At 29.9% G+C, this 26259-nt stretch overlaps 1 protein-coding gene across 14 annotated transcripts in view; it reads left to right on the top strand.

Annotated features, from left to right (window-relative positions):
• Nucleotides 1-26259, top strand: part of bru3 (CUGBP Elav-like family member bruno 3) — a 1071991-nt gene that overhangs the window by 784593 nt on the left and 261139 nt on the right. For 10 of the 14 annotated variants that reach the window (XM_085960090.1, XM_085960105.1, XM_085960128.1 and 7 more), the window contains exon 3: nucleotides 11165-11290. In XM_085960090.1, coding sequence (XP_085816216.1) covers nucleotides 11165-11290 — 126 coding nt within the window. Of the gene's footprint in view, nucleotides 1-1254; nucleotides 1350-11164; nucleotides 11291-26259 lie in introns of all 14 variants that reach the window. The other 4 variants (XM_085960146.1, XM_085960143.1, XM_085960150.1 and 1 more) reach the window with 1 other exon arrangement.

Consider the following 26259-nt stretch of genomic DNA (forward strand, 5'->3'; position numbering starts at 1 on the left):
TAAATAGGTCCACATTATATTATTAATATGTATAGATCTCCAATGGAATTAATATAAAGTTAAGTATTACAAAAAAATAGATTTACTAAAGTAAAATAATCTGGTAGTTTAGCTCAGTTTATATAGTTAAGCTAGAAATCATATATATAATTAATACCAAAAACTCCTTATAACAATTATTATTACTTTCAATATAATATTGTATATTATGATAATTACATATAACATAACATTTTGTTCAACGATCCAAGATTAGCTAAAGTACTAAGGTATTCTTGTCTAAAATTCATTATTTTAAACTTAACACCAACAAAACTAACAAGTGATGTAGCCTAAAGTAACATTTTGTTGGCAACTTCGAACAACAAATAAACAAAGTGCAACTTGCTTTATCGAACAACACACATAAGTGTACACGGAACCTTTGTTTTAGACGACTTACTAACAATGTTCGGCTAAAAGTATTCGGCATTCATTTAAAATAAATTATAAATACATTTTGGCGATAAACACATGTTTTTTCATAAAATAAAAAGTATACGAAATTTAAATGCTTCAAGTAGTATCGGCAGTATTCAAGTATACCTAATATAAACTAGTATTTAATTTTTATTAAAAAAATATATAACAACAAAATTTCATAAAATTAGTTAAAATTTATTTAATTTTCTATCATTTAATATTATATTATTTACATCATTTGCACGAAATAATAATATATACTAGTGAATGTTATTATGATTAGTATAATATAACAATTTTTTTTATAAATATGTTTTAATATTTATCATTTTTTTAATAATATATCACCATTTACATATTTTTTTAATCTATTCAGTTGTTCCTAAATATTCTTTTATGCTCAGAACTTAATATTATATTGCTCCAAAAATATAGTAAGTATAAATATTTTTTTCTTAAAATATATATCTGCAGATTTATCAAAGATATCAATATTACTACATGAGATATATTGGTAAATTTTTCTGGATATTTTCATAGATATAGGCAAAATTTTGTGAACGTTTATTATACCTCAAACTTGTGATTAATATAATATTTCACTTAAAAGTGCGAGGTTACTGAAAAATACAGAATGGTTCTAAAACATTGGCTATTGAGAGTGATTAGTTTTAAAAAAACACGAGAGCTATGTAGGATGTTCAAGCAGGCCCAGCTCGGTAAATCAACGATTGGCGTCCGAACAGTTGGTTTTGATGAAGAGCCGGCTCCAGTTATATTCTTGTATTGCAGAGCGAGCAGTGGGAGACGGCGGTGAGAGCGGCGCGGGCAGGCGCGACTAGGTCCTGCTACCAAGCACCAAGAGGTCCACCACTCCTCCTGGTCAAGTAAGACCACACGAAGCGACCGCTACAGTCCATGGACAGCAGTTTTGGGTCTTACTCTACACCGATTGGCTTGGACTGCGCGAAACCCGTGAAACACTTTGGCAATTTTTGGAATAGTATTATTATACATAATCTAAAACAAAACTTAGTTTTTATTACTTGATAAAGCTGTATTTTCAAAAATAACCTTTTCGGAAAAATCAAAATGTCAATATCACAATTGGACATAATTTTAAAATTCGCCTCAAATTCCGTGTTTAAAGTAATTTTACATATATGAATCTAAACTATACACATATTTCTCGAAATAAAACTGTATTATAATGACCATAAACAAATATTAGTCAATTTCTACTCAACGTAAAATTACTTCTAATCATTTCAAAACAATTTTATTGGTTAAAGTTAACAAATGGCTTACACACTTTTACATAAAGTTAGAGCAATACACTTATTTCACTTATTATATACATCAATTTAATAATAATGTGTAGTTTTACCAGAACATCACATAATTTTTTATCAAGTACTAGTGTAAATGTATAATATTAAAATTGTATTTGATATAAAAATAAAAATCAAACTTGATATGATGCTTTATTTAATAAGAGAAAAATCTGCATTCAGTTAACATAAACAATTTAATATATTATAGTAAGTATAAATCTTTACATTCAACTAGTGTTTTATATATAAAATTTATCAGTATCATTATGTTTTAAAGCTAAACCACCTTGTGGGTATATTCATAACAGAAACTTTTAATCACTAAAACAAAAAAACAGAAAGTCGTACGGTCGAAAATTCTTAAATGCGTCTTAACGATTTTTATTCTAAGATTAAAAAAATATTTAAGTATATCACACTAAAAGTTTTTATGTAAGTTTTTTAAGCCGTCATATATAACATTCAGATAAAATGCAACGTCATGAAATAAACCATTACTAAAAAAAGTTTTACGAAATTCTAACCATTAATTGCCAAAGTGTTTCACGTACGAAAAGTAAATTAGCGTAGTACAATTGTTCGAAACAAAAACAAACCATGGATGCACTTGAATATAAGGACGGAAAATAGTTGGCCTCTTTTTCCAACCCCTTCGATCCAGTGGTGGCTGGTGGGCCGTTTGTAAGTCAGCTCATTTGTTTTGCTGTGTGTTCAATTGCTGTGGCTGAATAAATCAATGTCGTTTTAACCCTCACCATTAACGGCACCACTGTGCTAACTCCCATTTGATTCCGTGCTGGCTCCATAAAACAACAAAAAGAGTAAATTTAACATCAAGCAAGTACTATATCTTGATGGACCACTATAAATTCTGCGAAACGTATATCGAAGTTCTGATACCCTTCAATATATTATACATTTAAGATAAATATAAAATATTATACTCAAACTAAAGTAGGTACTTACTTAGTATAAAGTCGGGTAATAGAATTTTTTTTATTTTGGTATTCATTTATAATGTTTTTTTAAGCAAAATATTTGCAAAAACATTTTTTTTTGTTTAATTTAATGATTGTTTGCTTGTTATTAAAATAAAACAATGTTGACATTTGGACATACAGCTAGACATAGTTAACTATTTCAAGAAAACACAAAATGATTTATATTAACAACTTAATTTTCTATTTAAAATATTTTATAAAGATACCTAATTTAGAAATATATAATCTAAGATTTGTATTATCTTGCAATTTTAAATAATTTATTAATTTGAATCCATAATATAAATAATATAGATTATTTCCAACGCGAAATATCCAAGTCATCATAATAATAAAATGATGACAATAATTTTAAGAAATATATACATATATATTGACAAGCAATAATTTTTTTAAAATATCGTGTGTTCATATTATTGTGTGTATCCATATTGTTGTCGTTTCATTCTACTCGGTGAGATTTAAGTGGTTTCGAATAATGTTGGAAGGGTAAGATTTACCAGTTATAGTAAGACCCAAAACTATGTTAGCATGCGCCGTAGCCTACTGTCTCCGATGTCGTTCGTGATATAGGGTGTTGTTCGTGGTGTAGTGATACGATTTTTTTCAATATCAATATTGTTTTAATTTTATTTACATTAATAACTATTGATTTAAATATTTTCCTATTGTGTCACCAGCTAAAGCTCGATCGTACTGTTGTTGTTTGTTTTACATTATTCCTTTGTTTTTCACTAGACATTTGTGCTTCATTATTTCAAATATCTCACACGTTCTTGCGAATATGGCGATTTGTTTTTTTTAACATTTTTCTTATTTTTATGTTACTTGAGATTCTTTTAGATAATAGATTTGGTGGAGTGAAATAGTGTTTATTTTGTATTTATTTATTAGTAGGTATTGGCACAACCTGCCGTGGCTGTTTCATCGTGTAAATCAAACGCACCCGTCGGATGGGACTGTGACGCACTCTCTCTGCAAACATGGCTTACTCAATATAGATATTTTTTTTAAATAATACTTCTAACCTGAATTATATGTCTTAATAATATTATTATAAATCAGTTTACTGGATGTCTTATTTTCTCAAGTGCACCATGTATTTATTAATATTTACGCAAACATTTTTGACTTGCACTTTCATTAAATGCATCGAGCAAATATATTGTATAAAATAAATATAGTACTTATTTATTACTTTAAAACTGTATCTAATATTTATTATTATTTTTTTACGGAAATTTACAATTATAATATTATATTCTATGTAAGAATTCAGTAACTAAATAAGATATGCTACTATTAAACCCAATGACAGTAATATATTGAAACAGTTGTTTAATCAGTAATGCAATTGAAACAATCATAAACACCCAGGCTTTGATAACATCGTATAAATATATTGTGACCTCACCGGTAATCGTACCCAGAGCTCCCGGATGAAAAACGGCGTATTCTGAGGCCGTATATAACAAAATACCTGCGTATCTTTGACATCCCTGAATCAGAAAATCACACAGTTTAACTATAAATTCTCACTACTGTCCTTTAAAAAAAATCTCACTTAATTACAGTATCACAATACAACACAAGAGCACTACAAATCAAAATAAATCCCATTAAATTAAATGACCTCTGTAAAATGTTACATCGTACAAAACAATGTTTAAATTATATACCACGTCTTTACTATGCTTATCTCTATTGGTCATTGTTTGAGAGATACGTCAAAACGGGACAGCATTTGTATTCCAGCTAACTGCCAACTTAATTCAGATGAACAATAGAAGTATCAATATTTTCTTCTCATATTAACAATAAAAAATTACAATTTAAATTCTTAGCATTGTTTAAGTATTTCTTTTAAATTATACTACTTCTCTTCAAGATAACAACGATAGCGTCTCTGTTTCTTACGTATTTATAAAACTTTCATTCCATGAAAGCTTTCGAATCACAGGTAAGTCCTTTAGTTAAATTTACTTCTTAGAATATTCAGACATAACTATCAAAATTGAATTCAAACAAAAACTCGTACACACACGTAGTCAGCCACGTTTGAATTTTCAGCGGAATAATAATTTTAATAATACTTCAACTCCATCTGCGCGGACAGTAATGACGCTTCTTTGTAAATATTAAAGATTATTAAAGAACAAACAATAAAGTTTTGACGGCAAGAAGTGAGTTGGAAACAAAAACGCTCCCAGCGTCCCCTCTGCTCGCTCTACCCCCGTTGAATAAAATTTTCCACCCCGTCTTCCAGCCTCAGTGCTCCAGTGGCTCCACTTTGAGATTGGATGAAGAAGTTTCGCCAGCATTTACCAAATTACTTGGGTCCATTATTTTACCGCCAGGTTTCATTTGTAATCACTTTGCGAGGACGAGATTGCCGGCAACCCCACTTTCATCCCTCGCCAACTTTTGTCCACTCCGAATGGCTACTTTGTTTGAAAGGATACTTTCGCTTTGATAAGGGCTTTTTCAAATTGGTTAAAGCACTTAGATTGTATTATTTAATCTCACTTAAACACTAAGACAAAAAATCTTGTCAAATGTATTCTTTGGACATTATAATCTCAATAAATCCAAAAGCGTCAGAAAACAATGAAACTCTTAAACATCATTATTTCAGTTTTAAACAATATTAAGTACATATCTAATAAAGATCATTTTTTTAATTAATACAATTTGAACATTTATTTTTAATATAATATTAAATATATTTTTATTCAAACATTTGAGTTATATTGAATAGTACTAGAGTATGTATATTTTTTGTCTCAATACGCTTTGTACATAATTTTACTTTTCACAATCCATATTAATTTACTTCGTGTAGTTAAACTGAAATAAGTTATATTATTTTGTTATTAATACTTATACGTCATGAAGATAAGAATGAAAATATATTTTACATATTTTTAATAATCCATCAAATATTTACATATTAACAATATTTTTTATCATAATTAAAACAAAGATCAAAATATACAGTAGGTATATATCATAATGAATTAATAAATGATTATCTAATGAAAGAATTTTAATTACATGTTCTAATTGCGAACAATAAAGAAATCAGTATGAGTTACTATAGGTCTAATACATCGTTGAATAAAATAAATATGTATAACTCGACATGTGAGGCGACTATTTCCAAATACTGATAAGGTTACAATTAAATGTGTGGTAAATATCGCTATATTATTTTAAGCGTAAATTGTCAGCTTTTACGTCACTTTTTTATTCGATCGTTTCGTATTTTTGAATTGAAATAATTTACCATTTTTATTGTCCAAAACATATTGCAATATACAATAGGAAAACGTTATTGGACATTTCGTTTTTTTCCTATTATTTTAGTGAATTTTGAAAATTATAAATTATTACATAATGAGTATAATTACATAATACTATTTACGTATTTTATTAGATTTTGGCTATTCGAGGTTATTAGTTTACTTCCATATTCCGCGATATATAATTAATTAATAACAAAAAAACTCCCAATCATATTTAGGACAACATATAGAATATTTTCTTGTTGTAAATATATTATTAAATAGTCAAAGAAGATTCAACGTCAATAGAATCATTTTTTATATCGTATCCGTGCGATAGATGCGTCTAAACTCTTCATAACCTTTAGCGCATCATTGCTTTATTTATTTATTTATTTTTTTTTTGTGATTTTACCGAGGCTTTGACTGCGACTCGCTGTCATATCGCCTCTTCTCTTCTAGAAGGGGATCCGTCGATCAGGTCCTCACTCCTATTCTGTTAAATAACTTTACAATTTTGCCTAACTCTTCCGTCTTACCCACCGCCAGGACACCCTTCAATTCGTCGACATTCTCATAGATATCTGCAATTTGCAGCTGTACTCTGTGAACTTCATATTTGGGGCATTGCAGTGCTATATGTACAATGTCCTCTAAAACATGACATTCATCGCAGAGCTGCGATTCGCTTCTTCCCATGAGGACATCAAATCTTTTGCCCATGGTGTGCCCTGTTCTTAGCCTCAGTATTAACTTAAGCTCATTCCTCGTCAAAGAAGACTCTACAAACCAGGGCACCTCTCGTGGTGTTGGTAGAATCGACTTACTCCATTTCCCCTTTTCTAATGATGCCCTATGGTGAAAATCTATCCACATACTATGGCACATTTTCTTTATAGCCTCATTCCAGTCCAGGTTTTCTGGTATCCACTGATATGGTACCCCTGAATGGCCGGCTACATTGCTTTATTAAAAAACTATTTTTAAAATATGTATAAAAATATCAAAATCGGCGGCTGGTTAAAACAACCGGCTTTACAATCAACCTCTGGTTTAATACTATTTTACTGAGAAGCTAAATTTTATAGTTTTTAAATATGCATAGGAAAAAATAGTACTTTTAGTAAAAATAATAAAAATGGAAGTAGCCGACTTTAGGTAATTGCCTTAAATGTGGACCAGTTTTTATTGACGCATCAATTGAAATATTCACGATTCCTTACAATAAGGAATACAAAAATGAAGGACAATGTTAAAAGCAGGAGTCATAGTATAATAACACACTAAAAATCATAGTGCCTGCAAAGCGGCAAAGCAAAAACAGCTTGCCAAGACAAGCCGATACCGCGCGAGGCATAATAATAAGTAAGTACGTCGGCTCACATTTAAATGCCGTTCCCGCTCAGTCATGTTTCCCCCGGCCGTGGGAATCCATTATTCATAGTTATCTATTCGAAGTTTCTCCTTCAAAGTTATGAATTTATAATTGCTAAACTCTGTTCGTTCATCCATCTCGCGCGAGCGGCTGAGGGCGGCCCGGCGACGTCGAACGGCGGGAACGACAGCTTCTAAACCTACGGAAAGCTAGTTCAAGACGGAGTGTAATTATTATTATTGTAACTGCTGAAAATTTGTAGTAATAAGGTTTCTAGAGCTTAATACTCTAACAGCCTCACAGAGATAAATCTTGGTGAAGAATTTTAGTACAACCAATATTTCTTTGATTACCCACAGCATTCATTTATAGGGTTTCTTACACGGTCGTTATATTAGATTTTATTTATTATTCTCTTTCATTATGTCATCATTCTGAAATGTATCCAAGTGCGATCAAGAACTTTTTTTAAATATATATATTTTTTTAGCACTACAACACCGTATGAGGCCCAATGACAATATCGTACTGAAAAAGTAGTGTAATAATATAAGTGAAACCAGACATTCAGATAATCAAATAAATATAATATTGTGGCTTCACAGAGAATCCAACCTGAAATCCCCGGATAAAGGATTAGCGCCTTCTTCATTGTATTAACACAGTCACATGCTAATCTCAGGGCAAAGTGAAGGTTTCCCCCAATAACCTCATTTACTTGGTCACTCTAATAAGCCTGTGCTTTTCCTTTACTTTACCGTCCCTGAAGGCTACCCAAAACTACCAGTGTTTTCAGGCTTACCTGTCCACGATGAACAATATATCCAAAAATTGCAGAATGCATCTCAAATACATTGTCAATAATCGTTCATTTAACCCGAGTCTCTAGATGAGTGACTGGTTAAGTCTTGTGCTTTTCCAGAAAAAATACAAAGCATTCGACGCCATTAGAATATTTAAATTTATTTATTTGATTCATATACCTATCAATAGTTTACCAAAATATCAGCTGTATTTGTCAAGGTAAGAAGTTTTCTAAGAATAACAAAATCTGCTTCATTCTAAAATTCGTTTAAAATTTTGAACCATACTTCCAACATAATAAATTTATGTTAACCATACTTGGTTTTAATCGGGCGTATTACAAATAGGCATTTTTTAATTAAATTACTAAATATAGGTACATAAATATGAATTTTTTATAATGCTCAAAAGAAGGGGGATCGCAGAAAAAGAAGTGATTAAAAGTTATTAAAGTTATTAAAAATTATATAAAAATAACATAAAACATATCGAGCTGACAAAATGACGCCAAAAAATGTTAAAATAACCTTGGGAGCTTTATGTTGTATAGTTTAAATAAGAATTATAAAATTTTAGAACAAAACATTGCATTTTAATTATATATAATATGTATTTCATGGTATCAAAACACTCTTAATTTTCCAAAGCAATGTATATTAATTTTTAATATTCGGTAGGAATTTCTGCTTTTTTCTACTTTATTTTTTTAATGAAAAGGAACATTCTTAGCTATTCTTCTTTGGCAAACACTACGTTTCAAATATTATCGTACCTACTCCCTGCACCGAGGACTATTCTATAACAGAAAAGTCCTCGGGCATAAGACAATTAACAACCTTCAGGTTATCTTTGGTTACATGGAACTTTCTTGATCATATTACGAAAAATAATTCATTAATGTCAGATCTTCAAGGGCAAAAAGTTATTTTCAGACGCTGTAGCCAATTCTGAAAAAGTTATTTTTGCACACAGATCTATCATATCAAAATTATTACCTTTCACATTTTACAAGTAGACATGGGTTTAATTATAGTTTTGATAATAAAAATAGATATTTTAAATATGATAATAAATAAGAACTACTTTTCAAGTAACTTAAAAAGAAAGAACCAGATATGCAATGAAAATATATTTACAAAATCATTTAGAGTTATATAATATTAATTTATTAGACTCTTTCTGGCTTCAATTTAAATATTCCAACGTTTACGATGTATGTAGTACACCGCATCCAAAATTCCGGTATGATAATAAGGCTCTTAATTCATGTGGGCTAAAGGGAATTTTACCTAACCCATACCTTTCGGTATCCTCGTTGTCAATATTGGCCTTAAGATAGTTATCGCGCGCCACATGAGCTATGGACACCCTTCCCTAGGGCCTTCCAATTACATGGTAATGAAGACATGAGTAAACAGGATCAATATTTAAATTATAGTTGGTAAATAAATCCCACTTCCGGGTAAAGAGCTTACATTTGACGCCCCACGATATTAACTGGAGGCGTGAGAGCGTTTACCTTCATATTATGTACAATTTATATCTTATTCATACTCAGCATTTTGCGTTTAGTGAAAGCTCTCTCATTCATTAGAAGGGTAAATTTACAGTAGACATGAAAGCTTAAATCATTTTTTAATGAAAATTTCAAATGACACGTGACATGTGACACTCTGTTTATTTTTTTAATTATTATACAAAATGCAGTATTTATAATACAATGTGAGGACTCCCTAATAAAAAACGCCAGTTTCTATTTTCGTAAAACGTTGGTAAGTCAACAAAAGGGAATAATTTATTTATTATACATATATATTATATCCAACGTATTCTACAAATGTATATGTATCTATGTTTAAAACAACGAAACATTTTAGAATATTTGTATCAGTAATTATATATAATTTTACATAATATTATGAAAGAAATAAGACATTTTTATTGACTTGTCAATATTTTACGAGGATAGAAACTGACGTCTTTGTTTCTATAGCCCTCGTGTATAACTCACCACATCGGCTGAGAGGTAACATATAAGCTTATAATATCGTGGGATCTCGGATACTTCACTGGTCTTAAAATGTTTATCATTGTGTATAAGAATATGGACAAAATAGGTTTTGAGCAAGTGGCTAACGTCCATTGTTCGTAAAAACAAAAATCTGTTAATATATCCTCCACTATATGGAGGAAAATAATATGATCCTCTTAGGATCAAACATAATGGTGTAATTAATAATTATATTTTTTATACTTGCATATTTTAAATCTAAAATGAATATTAAAACAGATGCATGGTTTATAAAATAAATATGTAGGTCTTGTTATTTTAATATAATTTAAAAGATTTGTAAGACCTTTCAAAAGAATCGTATTTTGTTGTATTCCTTGAGAATCTAAAAGAATAAAAAAAATCGATATTTCTTTACAGGTGAAAGATGTTTAAAAGTCACATCAACATATTTTATTGTGCATGCTACGTATATAATAACTTACTTTGTAGGTAGGGTGTATTTTTTCGCCAAAGTTTATATTGTATTCATTCAGTTATTAACAACATCACGAATCATCCCACAATCACTCAATTGGCCCAATGAAAATAATACAATATTAAATCCATTCATTATGTTTTTATTACGTAATAGCACTTTTTAATTTTATATGTTCTGTAGGTACTGCAGTATACGAACCAAATTCATCAACATCATCATCAGTTCACAGAAACACGTGTATGATAATTAAACAAAATGATTTATTTCGCCGAGCTTGAATGATTATTGTGTGTATATTGTAACCTTGTTTTGGATGTTTACTGGTGTCTGATTTTGTGTTGGCAATATATTAATAACTTTTTCGTATTTCTTCCCATGTGCTGCCTTCTTCTATGGAATGGTCAATGAGAAGACAGAAAACTGTTCGTTGGCATGCTCAGCAAACAACAGACTGAAGAAGATGTTCGCCAACTTTTCGCACCTTTCGGGACAATAGAAGAGTGTACGATTCTTCGAGGACCGGACGGTACAAGCAAAGGTTCGTTTTTTTACTATTCCACATTACTAATTTAAATTTAAAACTATTGTTCTCACGTAACGTGTATTTTTTTGGATTAAGCAGGATCAGGAGCAGCTTTGAGTATCTATCTATCTATCTCTGTCTATTTATGCCAGATGTGCGTTGGATTTTCTGTTTAATACTTACTATCCGTGTCAACACAAGATAAATGCTGCAACTTGCAATACCGTATATCATAGCCATGGCCCCCACATCCTAAAGCGGCCCCCCAGGCGAGAATGTTTGGCGGGCCCCCCTAACTATCGCTAAGAGTTAAGCAGTGTGACGCGCTACAGTAGCATTTTCCATGGTGTAGGCGGTAAAATTAAGGTGTATTTTTAGGGATTTTTATATTTTTAATGTTATGTTTATGTCCATTTGAATTATGGAGTTGTCGAGTATCGGCACACAGCTAAAATTGTATTGTACAATCATATATTTTAATTATTAGTAATTACTTATTGAACTAAAGTAGCGACTTTTTTTACTATTAGAGCAAATCTGTGGTCTGTGTTTATCTCAGTTATCGGTCCGGTCGACTCGTCACGCTGGGCCCTTCCTGAGCTCAGGCCCCTAGGCTAGAGCCCCATCACCCCCCTCCTCGTGGGGGTCGTGATCATAGCTCTCAGAGGTAGACACTCCGGCCTACTCTAACATAGGATTTAACAATAATTATAAAAACCATAATTATTTGTTTTGATAATATCTTATCATATTATGTAAATAAGTATTGGCATCATACTTTTGTATCAGCCCAAAAAACTCAATTCACTTTTGCTAGAAGGGTTATTTTAGGTTTTTAATTGATTACAATAAAAATACACCATTAATAGTGACGATTATTATTTATAAATTTAGTAAACATTTATTTGGTATAATTTCATTTCACAAAATGATATTATAAATTATATTAAAATCTACAGTTCTGATAACAATATAGTTGTCTACTCTAAACGCCTTAATTTTGTTGTATGAATAAATATTTTTAGTTTGCAATTACTTTTAATGCAATGGCTGCGTTATTCTATATTTTTGCATTAAAATAATTATACCTCATAAAACTGATATTTAAATTGATATCAAAGCCTTAGAAATGCGAATTTCTAAGTTATTCATTCCCAGCGTTTTGTAGAAATCATGAAATGTTTTTAACGCTAGGCAAGCCAAATGAACTATCTGCAGGTTCGGTTTCATTACAGCCTCCACTTAAAACGTAAAATTTCATCGCGCTCGTGCAAAATTAAGTGCTCTTAAAGTGATATCACAGTGCCATCTCTGAATTTATTATTCACCGAAAACTACCCCTGCGGTTTTGTCTGCGGCAAAACAAAACGAAAAAAGATTTCTACCCTGTGAGAACGGAGAAAACTATTTTGCGGGATAGTTAGAGGAACTATTTTAACTACGACAGAAATTATCTGAACATGACTCCTTTTGTTCAATTCATTGGTTTCTTTTAAAACTAATTTGAGATAAAACTATTTATGTCTTGAAATATTTGTTCTCGGCTTTTGAAGGTCAATGCATAAAATTTAATAGCACTTGAAATAATGACATTCTCTATTTTAACGAGAGATATATAATTTCAGGATAGTAACAGACGACAAGTATAATTAAATTTCACTGAAATCTTTTAATTTTGTTGAAAATAAGCCAGGTAAAAATATTACGACAAGAACTAATGAATTATTTGAGCGAAAAATTCTCTCCAAAATTTCTAAATTATTTTCAAATTTATCCTAACAAGTGTCTATCTATAGCATATTTAAAGAGCTCTGTCTATAATATGGAAGCTATTTTAAATTGAAAAATAAATAAACCTTGAAAATGGTTTTAATAATTAATAAAAAAAATATGTCACTAATGCAATGATGTTTTATGATATTTGTGTGTCACACTTTTATATAAATTCATAATTGAACAATTTTATTTTAATCTTATATTATTATTTTTAATTTTGACTTAAAGAAATGCAAAAAATACCCAAATTTATAATAATAATGAGTTAATAGTTGGTTTTATATTTGGTTTGGTTAAATAATCCATAATAATATTAACATATTTCGTGATTACAATTATTTGTACCTCCTGGTTCCATCAAACATTTTTCTACATATATAAATATATATATAATATGTATATAAATAAGTATAATATATACTTTAACTGTGTCACTATAATAAGACGTTTGCACACAGTCCAGCTAGGCTCATGGACGTCATGGCCGAGTGGAAAACTTTCCTCTATGAAACTCTTTGCTGAGCCATCTCTCTCCAGTCTATCATCATATTTGTAACTTTGTTGGTGCTGTTTACCCATTTCTTTCAAGGAGCCAAGACCTCCAGATTCATTTAATATAGCTAACCTATCTTTCTCATTTTTTTTTGCAATGAAGATATCAATACCGTGCTTAAATTTCTCAAAGAGTGGTGTAAATGCATCACCAATGATTGTTTAACCGGTTCAAATATACTGCAAAGATTTCTATTTTCAAATAATTGTTTCTTTCTTAGACTTCAGATTTCACGCTATGTTATATATACCCGATTTTTTAAACTTTTCTTAGACATACGTTTAGACCTGAATAAAATCTTTAGTGTATAAAACACTATATTTCCACTTCTGCTGACGAGTACCAAAATTTAAAAATAAAAGTATTGTCAAATGACAAATCTCCCACTAAAATATTTCTTATAGGTATATTATTCTTTAACGACATGCCTTCTCAACTACTCATATAATACATTTCTTTAATTATATAATATTAGACTGTAATTTTTATTTAATCATTTTTCTATGGATAATAAAGAAGTCGTATTATAATAACATCCTAACACATAAATTAAAATAATTTGCCTAATAGAAAAATAAAGAGGTCAAAAAATGTTATTATTAATAATAATCAATTAATCACCTGATATAAAATTATAAATTATTGTTATCGAGAATGTTAACGGAATTCGAAATAATACTTTAAATTCATATGTGTTATGATAAGAATTTGAACACTTGTTAAATTGGTAAATTTCATAGACAATATTATGGAATTAAATCCAATTCAGTTTTTTTTTCTCCTACGTAAATTATCTCATGTTTATGTTGAATAATGAAAAATAATTTAATTAAGAAACATTTATTATTTTCAAATGATAGAACCCCTTTCGCTTGATGCTGCTAGACTGCCAAAATGCAAAACTGTGAAGGGATTTGCACTTTTATTACCATTTTATTACGGTTGCAATAGTGGCGTAAGTCGTGCAGGTGTGGGTAATTTGTGCGCTCCATGTAAATAACTCGTTAATGCAACTAGCTTTTGCGCTACGACGAGCAACCCCCGTTGCGCAAAATGATCGCGCATTATCCACGAAATGGAAAATATCAAAACAAACGCGATAATGCACCACAGAGCGCAACACAATAAGCCGTCGTACATTTTAATTGATTTCATACAGACTGTAAGTATAGAGTTTACATCAGTATTTAATCTGAAGCAGTGAACACGAATTTTATTATGGTCGAGCGACCAAATTTATCGCGCTAGTTTGCACTAATCTAATAATATAAAAAAATATTAAATGAATGCATAGTATACATATTTTATTCAAATTCAATTTAAGTAACTAACGAAAACGGTATTACCGTTAGAGCTATCCTGCACATTCTTTGCCTATAATTTTTTGACGATAATTATTCCCCCATAATTTTTCGAGTTTACAATTATTTATACACCGCAATTTTCCTCTTGGAAATATATATATAACATTGAATTTATTGGTCCCACCAAATCACACGTATTTTATACGTTAATCGGACATATCACGAGACCCTACGTTTGGTGTGAAGCATTATTTTTTTATGTCTGGAAATATCTTAGGAGCAGTTACCCAAGACTGAGATCACCATGCACTCAAATGTGCTTTTTGTTTTTGCGTGACTTTAAGTTAAGAGAGAGAGGAGCACGTAGAGGCAAATTTAAAAATTGTTGTAAGTAATAAAAGTTAATACAAAACTGCCAAACTATCTAAGCGAAGAAACCTTCACGTTGACAATATGACGCCGCAATGTTTTTAAATATGACAAAATTAAATTTTGTGGTGACCAGGTCGGACGGTCCAATTAGCCTAACAGCTGGTTGAACCGACTTGAGCAGCTCATCCCTTTCCCCGTACACATTTTAAGACATTCTGGTTTACATCCTGTATTTCTCCGCTATATGGACATGTTGAACAGGCAACAAGACCAAGTTCATAGAACCTGCCAGCAAAGTTACCATGTCCAGTCAAGAATTGCAATACAAACACTCGAGCTCGTGAATCAACACGTTCCGAATGCTGCCAGTGCAGAGTGCAATGCTCCGCATTCTTAGTTTTAGTTTATTTGTTTATGTAAAACATTTCTTCTTTTTAGTCTATGTCCACTACTTAGTTGGAGCATATGGAGGCCACTCAATGTCTCCAAAAATCTTCCTTGCGTCTTTCCAGTATTTTTTCCGATGATTATATTTTTCCAATATAATTATTCTAGAATGTGACGCTACCTAATAGTAATAATAGCTATGAGCAAATATTTTTTAATAAATTAAAGTTATATTTAATGTTAACAAATTGTTTCAGGTACTCTATACCGTGTAGGTTTCTTTTACGCTCGCAGAATGATGACAAAAATTACGTAGTTAATTCGAGAAAGCGATCGGTTCAGGAAATCAAGTCCGGAAAAGCACCATAAAAGTAAAGACCTGTAATATTTCTCGCGGCTTTATGCCACAACGGGTGAAGGCGGTACTGAGACTAATACACTCCTAACGGTCTTTGCATAGGCGTCGTGAAAAAAGGGAAGTGAATAAACTGGTGTCCATTTTATTTTATACCATTTAATTAACAAATAAATAGCCACATTTATTTTATTAAGGTAATCAATAACGTCTAATAGTGTGTTTTTGGTTGTTGTATTACAAAGTTATTGACTTTAATTGTATTAAATTGTTAATTGAGCATATTACGTAATCTGGGCGATGAAAGGGTTTACTATCCATTTGAATCCATTTTCTTTATAAATTGTGATTCCATATTTTTAAAAAAAACTTGATACTGCCTTAAATATTGCCAATGAATGATTTATATTGATGAAATCAATATAAACACGAATAATAAAGTAGAGTGTATCGATGCGGAATTATTATCGAATTAGTTATAATGGTTATGACACACTATATTGTAAAAAAATTACTTTACTAAATTCTAACCACCATTATTTTTCAAGACTAAGACTTTCGAAATATTTTTTTTATTATAACTATATAACCAAATAACTGCAGAACTATCTTTAGTTTATATTATAATTTTCGAACATCGGTCTTTCATTTTAATTTTTTTTTCAAAATAGAGATATTCGTCACTTTTTACCGCCTTTATCATACTCTTCCAATACTACATTTCAAATATTTTTTTCATTTGAAACGTGGTTGAAGTCTTAACATAAAAAGAAATAATTACAAGATAAAAAGAACTTTTTATATACCACGTTTTTAAATTTTCTGTTGAATCATAAACTTGACAATCCTATGTACTAATAATTAATTTAGGACAAATAAGGCAATTTTGCAACAAACAAACAAACAAATATAGAATACTGAAATGTCATTTTGATTTCCATAGTAACGCAGGTATATATTAATAATTTAGTTGCTAGGACCACTCCCTTAGCAACCAATAATAGTGGATTGGATTACGGATTTCTTCCGAAATAACATTTCATACAAAACAGAATTAACTGAAAATGAATGGCAAGAAGATTAAATATGGCTAAAAGTATTAAAAGAATGCATTGGCATCGCAATGTGTTCTGATATATTCTAAAAGTTTTAAATGTGTAGCTAGTTGAGAAGTTAGTTAAAAATCGATTGCATTATTTGTACTGGATAAACAACCACTGGACAAACAAGAATAGACGCTAAGAAAAACGTGGTAAAATAGAGTTTCGATCAGATAATTTTTGGTTATTGTTTTATTATTATGGTACTTCAAAAAGGATTATATAAAAATTAAATGTCCTTATAGTATTTTATAGGTTACAATATATATTAATTATATTTTGATATTTTTCCATCGCTGATATTTTACTCATACCATACTTAACAGATAGAAAAAATAAATGAAAATAGTTTATTGTTGTACGTGCAATACTTTTTTTCCCAAAATTAGGACCAGTTACATAAAATTCTCGCAGCACCCATGAGCTAGCCGTCTACTGACACTCGCATCCCTTCAAAAAGTTACAGGCCATCGGTTCGTCCCACTTCCACGCTATTTAGGTTTATAGTTTCATACCCTTTCTAGTAATATTGATGTCATTACTCAGTTATTGCCTTGGTAATGCACGGCTATAAATCGCGTACGCTCGCCGCTAATACCGGATGTTAGCGAGGTCGCATTACTGCCTGCATGCGCTTTCTGGAAAATTTGAAAATTACTATCCGGTTTCACTATATACTCTATATATCACAAAGATAACACATTTATTGTTTATAGCGTTTAATCAACGCCTATTTGATTACATCATTTTATTATTGATAATATTGAAGATTATTTAGAATATATAGAATAAAAACGATCGCAAATAATAATATAGCATACGTACATTATAATTCAGACACTTCCAATTTTAAAATGGATTGTAATATACTATCATATATCAAAACTATCAGTGATTTACCGAACTCTCTCACTGGCATTCATCAACATGATACCCAGATGCTACAAATTAATCAAGAACACTAATAATATTTTCTATCACTATGAATATAATAAGTTCTTGTATTCTTTTTGGGCATTCTTTGCACTTTTCGTTCAATTAAATTATCCTACTATGCATAGAGCTTACTGTCCGATAGTTTGATACTTTCATTGTTGTTTCCTTATTTTCTCTTGGTACATTTCTTTGTGTTTCTAAGGACTGGACGTTAACATTATGACTTTTTTAATGAATGTCTTATTACTATTATGCCGATCAATGAGTAAATAAGAGTAGTCAGAATCCGTGACATAAGAATCGATTGCGAAAATATATTTAATTATTGTTTATAATATACATTTTTATAGGCATTCAGCTATAACGGTTAGTGCTTATTCAATGAGTAACGCGGACTTCGAAAAATAAGATTTTTCAGTAAATACATTTTTAGCATAGAAATTGTATACGAATTTAATCACGAATTAATTGCAAGTATGATCTTACACCTCGGTAAGCTTTATTAATATGTATTATGTTAAATGCATTTCTCACCGAAGCCATGGGATATTCAGTGTCAGTATCCTTTAATCGTGAATAAATATATTATCATGATTGAATGAGTATCTCACTCCGCATTTTATCTTGGTAGAGAACTGTCACTTTATATCATCGTGCCTCTGGCTATCTTTTATCATTGTATCACTGTACCTTTATCGATCCTTCAAATAAACACTCAATACTTCTCAATAACCATAGTTGAGTTCTTCGCTGATCTCATCAAAACACCATTATCCGCTTACCTTCAAATATTTAAAAAAATATATATATATATACTTGAAATAAAATAGATTTTTAATCATGATAAGTTCCCATAAATACAAATTCTTGGTCGTGTTCTCAAACACCTAGTAGATATACGACAGACATAATAACTGGCCATACAACATCCGGTTTGCCTAAATTCTACTTGCGCATGCGTCACGTCAGTATGACGATGGTCATATAATTTGTGTGTAAAATACGAGATGATATTGCCTCAATCACAATAGATACGAAAACAACTTTATTCGCTGCAAATATTTTATCACTTTATCCAAAGTTAGCGTATATATATTTTTTGTTATCACATATTATAATAATATATTACAGTGTATGATGGCAATTTTTATAGGATATATGTTAAGTAATTCGTTTTATTATCTCCGATGATGAAATCTAGGATCCCGTTAGTAATCATAAAATTATATATACTAAATATAAAACCTTTTATTTCAACATTAGCTAAAGTTTGTACTATTTCATTTCGATTTTTCAAGCGAGGTTTTGTCTTTCAGCAATTTAGAATATGCTATAAATCATAATAACAAAATTATAGTAATATAATATCTTTTGCACTTTCAGTACATTTGTTATTTTTCTTCAGCTACGTTGGGTGTTGATATTAGAATGTTTTTAAAGCAATTTGGTTATGGGTAATCGCTGGAAATTATGATCGAGAAATCTTGAAAAATAATATGAAAGTTAGAGATTTTTTTATAAAGTTTTGCGTTTCTTACATATTTGTTGAGAAATCGTAAATGAGATTTTTCACAAATTAAGGATGTTTTTCACGACATGTCTAGAATGAATATTTAATTTGTGAGATATACAACATAAAATTGTAATGGAAACCTTAAAAAAGTTTATGAATTTGAAAAAAATATATCTCGAGCATTCGACAGACTCGAGACTTTTTCAATTAGGTAACATAATAAATTTCACCAATCTGTAATTATTATATTTAAAAATAATCCTACATACGAGTACATATGTACTTCTTATTCTAACAACAATATGATATATTAGATTATCGTATAACCGCTATGCTATAATAGTACAATTAATAATAATCAGCGCGATTCCGGTGATTAGGTGTAACCGATAATTATGTAATTTGTGTAACCATCCGTCAAATCTATAATCACATGAGAATTAGATATCTACATATTGACCTCAGACAAACATCATTAGGATTAAGATGATAATACCTTCACGGAATTACAATAATTCACGTAGGTATAATATAATATATTTATACACAGGGGTAAATTATCCCACCAAGACACCGGGAGAAATCCCGGTAGGCCGATGAGTCCCAAACGTTTTTCTAACCATTTTATTGCAACTCGCAAACAACGTATACATAATAATATATGCTCTACATAATATGCTATCAAAGAATAGTTAACAATTATAATTGTTACTATTGAATAGAATAACACGCAAAATTATTCCTGGTGTTTTATCGCGTGGCGTTTATTATAGTGTTATCGCGCCCCAAGACATTTAATATTCGACAATAAGATTTATTCAGTTTCATATCAGTGCTCTTCATATTGATAAACGCATAATGATCAGTTAAAATACTAATGCTTCAAAAATTTTCGCGCCTTAACTTACATATCACATTTTAATTTATTGTTTAGTAAACATTATTACAAGTAGCACAATGTGGCATTGAAATGTGCATGTTGGGTATAACGCGCAAAGATCATAAAATAAATCAGTGGATGAGGAAGTAGACAATAGTACGCGATGTGATAGAAGTCGCTAAGTAGATGAAATGACAATGAGCTGGCATGTCGCTCGGCGAGTGGACAACCGCTGAACATGTCGTCATACAGTGATAGCCAAGAGGCACTAAACGCCCACATGGACGCCCTTAAATCTGCTGGATAGACGATCTCATAAGAACTATGGACCGTGGAGTGGAGGGAGGCTTTCATCCAGCAGTAGGCTGAAGATGATGATGAAACATTATTTGGTCAAAAGATGTAATCGGTGACACTTTATATTAGAATATCGTAATTTTAAAGAATCGAGTGCTTTGATAATATCGATATATATATTAAATCTTTAATATTAACTTATATAAACTTGACGTATAGATATGAGACTTTTTAGAATGATTTTATTTTCCTATTGTAATATAAATTTTTTCAATAAATTGGTTGAGTGTTCAGTATCGTAAATATCTCAATCAAATTTTGTTTAATTGTTTTCAGTTTTATTATTTGAAAACAGCAATGAAACCATGTTTTTCTATATTTCTTTTCCTATAAATTTATTTTGTAAAGTGTTACACAAGTACTTCAAGTCAGTACATTATATTTATAAGTCTGTCTAAAGTCTCTCTCCCCTCTTGTTGTGAACATCAACGCGGGGCTTTATTAGACATTCTTCAAACGCTACGTTTCAGCGGATCTGCCTGGAATATCCAGCTCGGAGGAATAAATAAAACTTTGCCAATTAAGCTCTCCGGCAGACCAACATACCTGCGAAGGCAGTGACACGTGTAATACCGTATTATTACCTCGTCAATCGTAACTTTGTAAGTTGCTAAGTTGGCATGCGAACCAACAAATTGTTGGGAGGACAGCATTGTTAGACTGCCTCCGCCGTCGTGGAAATAACTTTTCTTTTCATTATTCTCTCTCCCTGTTACAATCGGCAAGGTCTTTTGTATGGGCTTTGATAATTACAGAGGATAGAAACAAACTTTGTCCACATTCAAAGTGAGATTCGTCATAAAATTGTTATATTTTATTTAAGACTTTTGGTAAAAGTATTTCTAAGAAGCTTTGTGGACTTTCGCATAGAATATTTATTTTTCCCAACAATTCCAAGACTTGTTCTTCATTGAGCTATTTTAAAAAGTTTTCTTTATAATACTAATAAATTTGTCATAAATAATACTATAGATTTTTTCTTCCTTTAACCTTCACTCATAATTTAATTTTATGATATACTCGTATATCGTCACCTCAATACTGCAACTAGATAACTTGATTTTCATTGTTTTTGAGATAGCTATTGAATATGATTCTACGTTTTCTTCTCTACAAAATGATAAAACTAGGTAATTTAGAAGTTAATGGGAACTTTTTTGTTTGAAAATATTAGATAACTTTTAAAGCCATAAATACATTAAATAAATAAAATAATATATCATCTACAATATTTTTTCATACAATTGAACATTATTTAATTATTCCCAATTATACAGGCACAATTTTTCATTTTTATTTTAAATATTAATTTATAGGCTAGATTTATGTTTACCTTAAAAAAACTATCGGTTTTTTATTAATCTAGAAAAACACTCATTAGAAAAATGGTGATTTTTTTTATTAGTATTAGTATTTTTTTATTTGTAGTAATTTATATTTTTTTAAATATATTGTTTTTATACACATTTAGTTCTAATTATTATATAAATACATTTTGGTAAAAAGGTTGTATTAATTCGAATAAGATAAAATAATATAATATAAAACTTCAATCACATAATTCAATAGCTATCAAGACCGATTAATGACAAAAAAAAACATTTTAAAAGTTATACTAATATTTATATTGCATATAGTTTGATTGATTGAAGTCCTTATAACTATAATTTGTAAAAAACTTAGCCTGAATTTATATTAATATTTTGTAATAACATACTGAAGCCATCAAAAAGTAATTGAATCATTTTCATATACAATAATATTATATTTGATTAGTATTCATTGTTTCTAAATTATTGCCAAAAATTAACTGCGAGAATGTAAAATATACATAAATGATATTGTATGAGTTAATAATGCTTTATTGCAACCAACAAAATCGGTCCTGCTCATTATTAAATGATGTAGAATAACTTAATACTAATTGTGTTTTATTTTAATTAACACAGCGTTTTCGCCAAGAATTTACAGTTTATCCAAAAAATGTAAACTGTAAAATTAAAAAAATAGTTTAGCATGTACTATTAAAGTAGATAAACTAGATTTTTAATATTATTGAATTATATGGAACAAGTATTATTTAAAATAATACATTCATTTTATCATGAATTTCTCAGTAAGTACCATATTATTTTATTAAAAGATTCCCATCACATCTTTATGAAGACTTATTTTTATTCGCCCCACTTTTGCTTGTTCTCATATTATAACAATAAACTCGTGGTTAGAGTATCATTTTCACAAACGATAGGTTTCATATCGGCGTAGCGACGCACTACTTCCGAGGTGCACGCGACGCTGAGGCCGTTCGACACAATGCCCATTTACTTTTATAGTGGAGGTGACATGTAATAGATGTTATCAAATTATCCTCTTCCCCATATATGGTGCCGCATCTTCGCAAGGCTTCGCTTCCATTTTAAGCGTAAATATTGCCATCCATAACCTGGCCAACACTCTGCAACAGAATGCGTATATTATCGCAGCAGGGATGTCAACTTGTAGATATTATATTACTAAAAATAAAATTCAACATACAAATAATATTAAATTTAACATATAAACTAATTGCATCTATCGCCACCTCAAATTCTAATTCACATTTAAAATATTTTGCATAAAAATTCTTTTAAAAAAGCATATTTTTATTATTGATGTATGTATTTAAACTCTAGTAGGTTTTTAAAAAAATATTCTGCATACATTTTGTGTAAGCAAATAATAAATAATTGAGCAGGCTATGCCCCAAAATTATTCTGTAAAATAATTCAAACGTCAAACTTTAAAAAGTTCTACATTCAAATGACAGTATGTTTAAATCACTTTTTATTTGCCTGATTTCCATAATATAACATATCCATACGCCTATGCATTTAGCATATTATTATCTAATGCCATTTTGTTTGCTTATAATAAACCATATTATTCAATACTGTGTGCAAAGTTACGTTTAAATAACATATTATCGAAAGCGTTTTTTTCTTATATTTGTATCTCATTAAAAAAAATCTTTTTTTATGAAATCTACTAATTTATATTATTCTTATTCTAACTTTAACCCACATTTAAATTAATATAAAAACCGGCACCGCTATCTGGTATAAATATTTACATAACTAAATAAATACACGGTGGATATTGTGTGTGTTCTTTGCTCTATGTTTGTTTACACATAATTAATTATATTGCAACACTTTCTTACATTGTTGACTTTTTTCGTAGTAGTAGTAGTAGAAGTAGTACATTTAACGAAAAGTGGATAAAAGTTATAGTATTTCTGAACACAATACAATATATATTTCACAGTAATTTTGTCGTGTTAAATCCTAAAAAAAATGTATTTTGACATATTTAGAGCAAAATTAGAGTATAATTTGCTGTTTTACATTTTATGCTGAAGCAAAATTATAGTACCTACGGTTTACAAGACTAGTTATAATTTCATTGTAACTATTTTAAATTTGTACAGTGATTTTATACTCTTTATGATAAGGATTGCATTCGATTAATATGTTGAAATCATAACATAATCGTTGCTAATTTGCTTACAGAAATATTTAATGTAGACAGATAAATCATTTTTTATTGGTACATGTTAAAAATTTTGAATTACATTATACAAATAACGCTAAAATAAAAAATGCGTGTTGCCAATAATATTGTATATTCTTTAAAAGAAAGCCATACCAATGAAAACTCGCAATAATTATACTCTTTTATTGTTATCTTTGCCGTTTTATTTTACTAAATCCTTTCAAACACTTGTGCAACCTTGCTCCAAAGAAAAGCATAAAAAAGCACCATGTGCGTTTTATGCGTAAGAGACAAAGGGGAAAAAAGCTCCGGCGAGGTGAGAGCGAAGAAATAAAAAACACTCTCTTGGCAAATTCAAATGAGATGCTCCCTTTTGTATGCGGCATTAGTCAGAATATAAAGGCAAACAGGTTCGATTTCCCAATAGGCTGTGTAGCTGGTAGGAACGGCTTAACGCTGTACTTCCGGCCGACATAAAACAAGACGCCTGTGGTATTTTCCTGTCGATATTGTTTGAGGGAGCTTTTTCAGCGTCACCAGGTGTCGGATCTATCAAATTTTTTCAACACTTGTTTTCTTTTTATCGCAGTTGTTTTTTTTTGTTATTTATTGTTTTCCAATATTTATATTACGGACGTTTTTATGGTGTCTTTCTATTACTCCGTATGAATTTATTATGAAAATATTGTCGTTATTTCATTTATGAGTATTATACCTAATAATAAAATATCCAATATGTACCTACTATAATATATTTTTAATACAATCCCACATTGTTGTGTATATAGAAACTTATCACTACCAAAAAAAAATACTATATAAAAATACTATACTTATATACTTATAAGCCAGTCGCAAAGATTAAGCTATTCTCACGAAACTAAAGTAGGTATATAACTAGTTAAGGTAGTTATTGATAATATATTTGGTGGGCTCTGGACTCATCAAGGCTTCTTTACCATTACAATCTCTCTTCTGCTGTCGTTCAGTCTGCAATAGCAATTTTACACAGTACATAGATCTTCCAATATTTCACTCCAAAAGCTTCTTTGTCTAGCCGATTAGAATCCGTTCTCTGTATATAACCACCCCGTATCAAACCGTAAACAATCACTCAAATACACGAACGGTGGGAAAATGTGAATATTTTTTTTATTTAACCATTCTACAATGCTAGTATTTTAGTTAGGAAATCAGGAATGGAAGCCACGAGCACTCATGGAAGTAGCACACAAAATCAGAATCACAAAATAAACTGTGTCTCTAATATTATATATATGAAACTCGACTTGGACTTATAATTTTACTTTCATGTAGCTAACTCTCACCTATATTTCCATATATAAAAATATACTTTTTCAACATATTATTAAATATGTATCATAATTTATTCTTAGAACACATATTATGAATCACGTAAGTAAAGTGTAATGAGGTTTTGATTAGCTTTTAAATTTACTTATTATTATACAATATAATTCAGCTTAATGCAGGCTGTCTCACGTTATTTTACTGTTACAAATGTCATTTTGCAAAGTCATTTGGTTTTAATGACACTAAAACTTAGATTGCACATTCCCGTAATTCGGCCGAATATGCATGACATACGATTTTCATAATATATTAAACCAACTACGTAGGTTTATCGCCGTACTTTATATCATATAGTTGCTTTTATTTCCTAATTTTATATACTGTTATTCAGTATCAATTACATTAATTTATGATTTGATTTTAGAATTATAATCACTTTCAATCTGTAGGTTCCAAACACAGAATTTCTAGTTACCTACCTATATTATCATCTTTATTTTTATAATTCTTTTATTATGATGAATCGTTGGTTACTTATTTAACAAAACTACAATAAAACAAAAAACCATTTACGACCGTATTTAGTGGAAATAATTATTAATA

The sequence above is a fragment of the Rhyacophila brunnea genome, unplaced genomic scaffold (genome assembly GCF_057557595.1).
Source record: "Rhyacophila brunnea isolate RB1 unplaced genomic scaffold, BYU_Rbru_1.0 scaffold_11, whole genome shotgun sequence".
In the NCBI taxonomy this organism is placed as follows: Eukaryota; Metazoa; Arthropoda; class Insecta; order Trichoptera; family Rhyacophilidae; genus Rhyacophila; species Rhyacophila brunnea.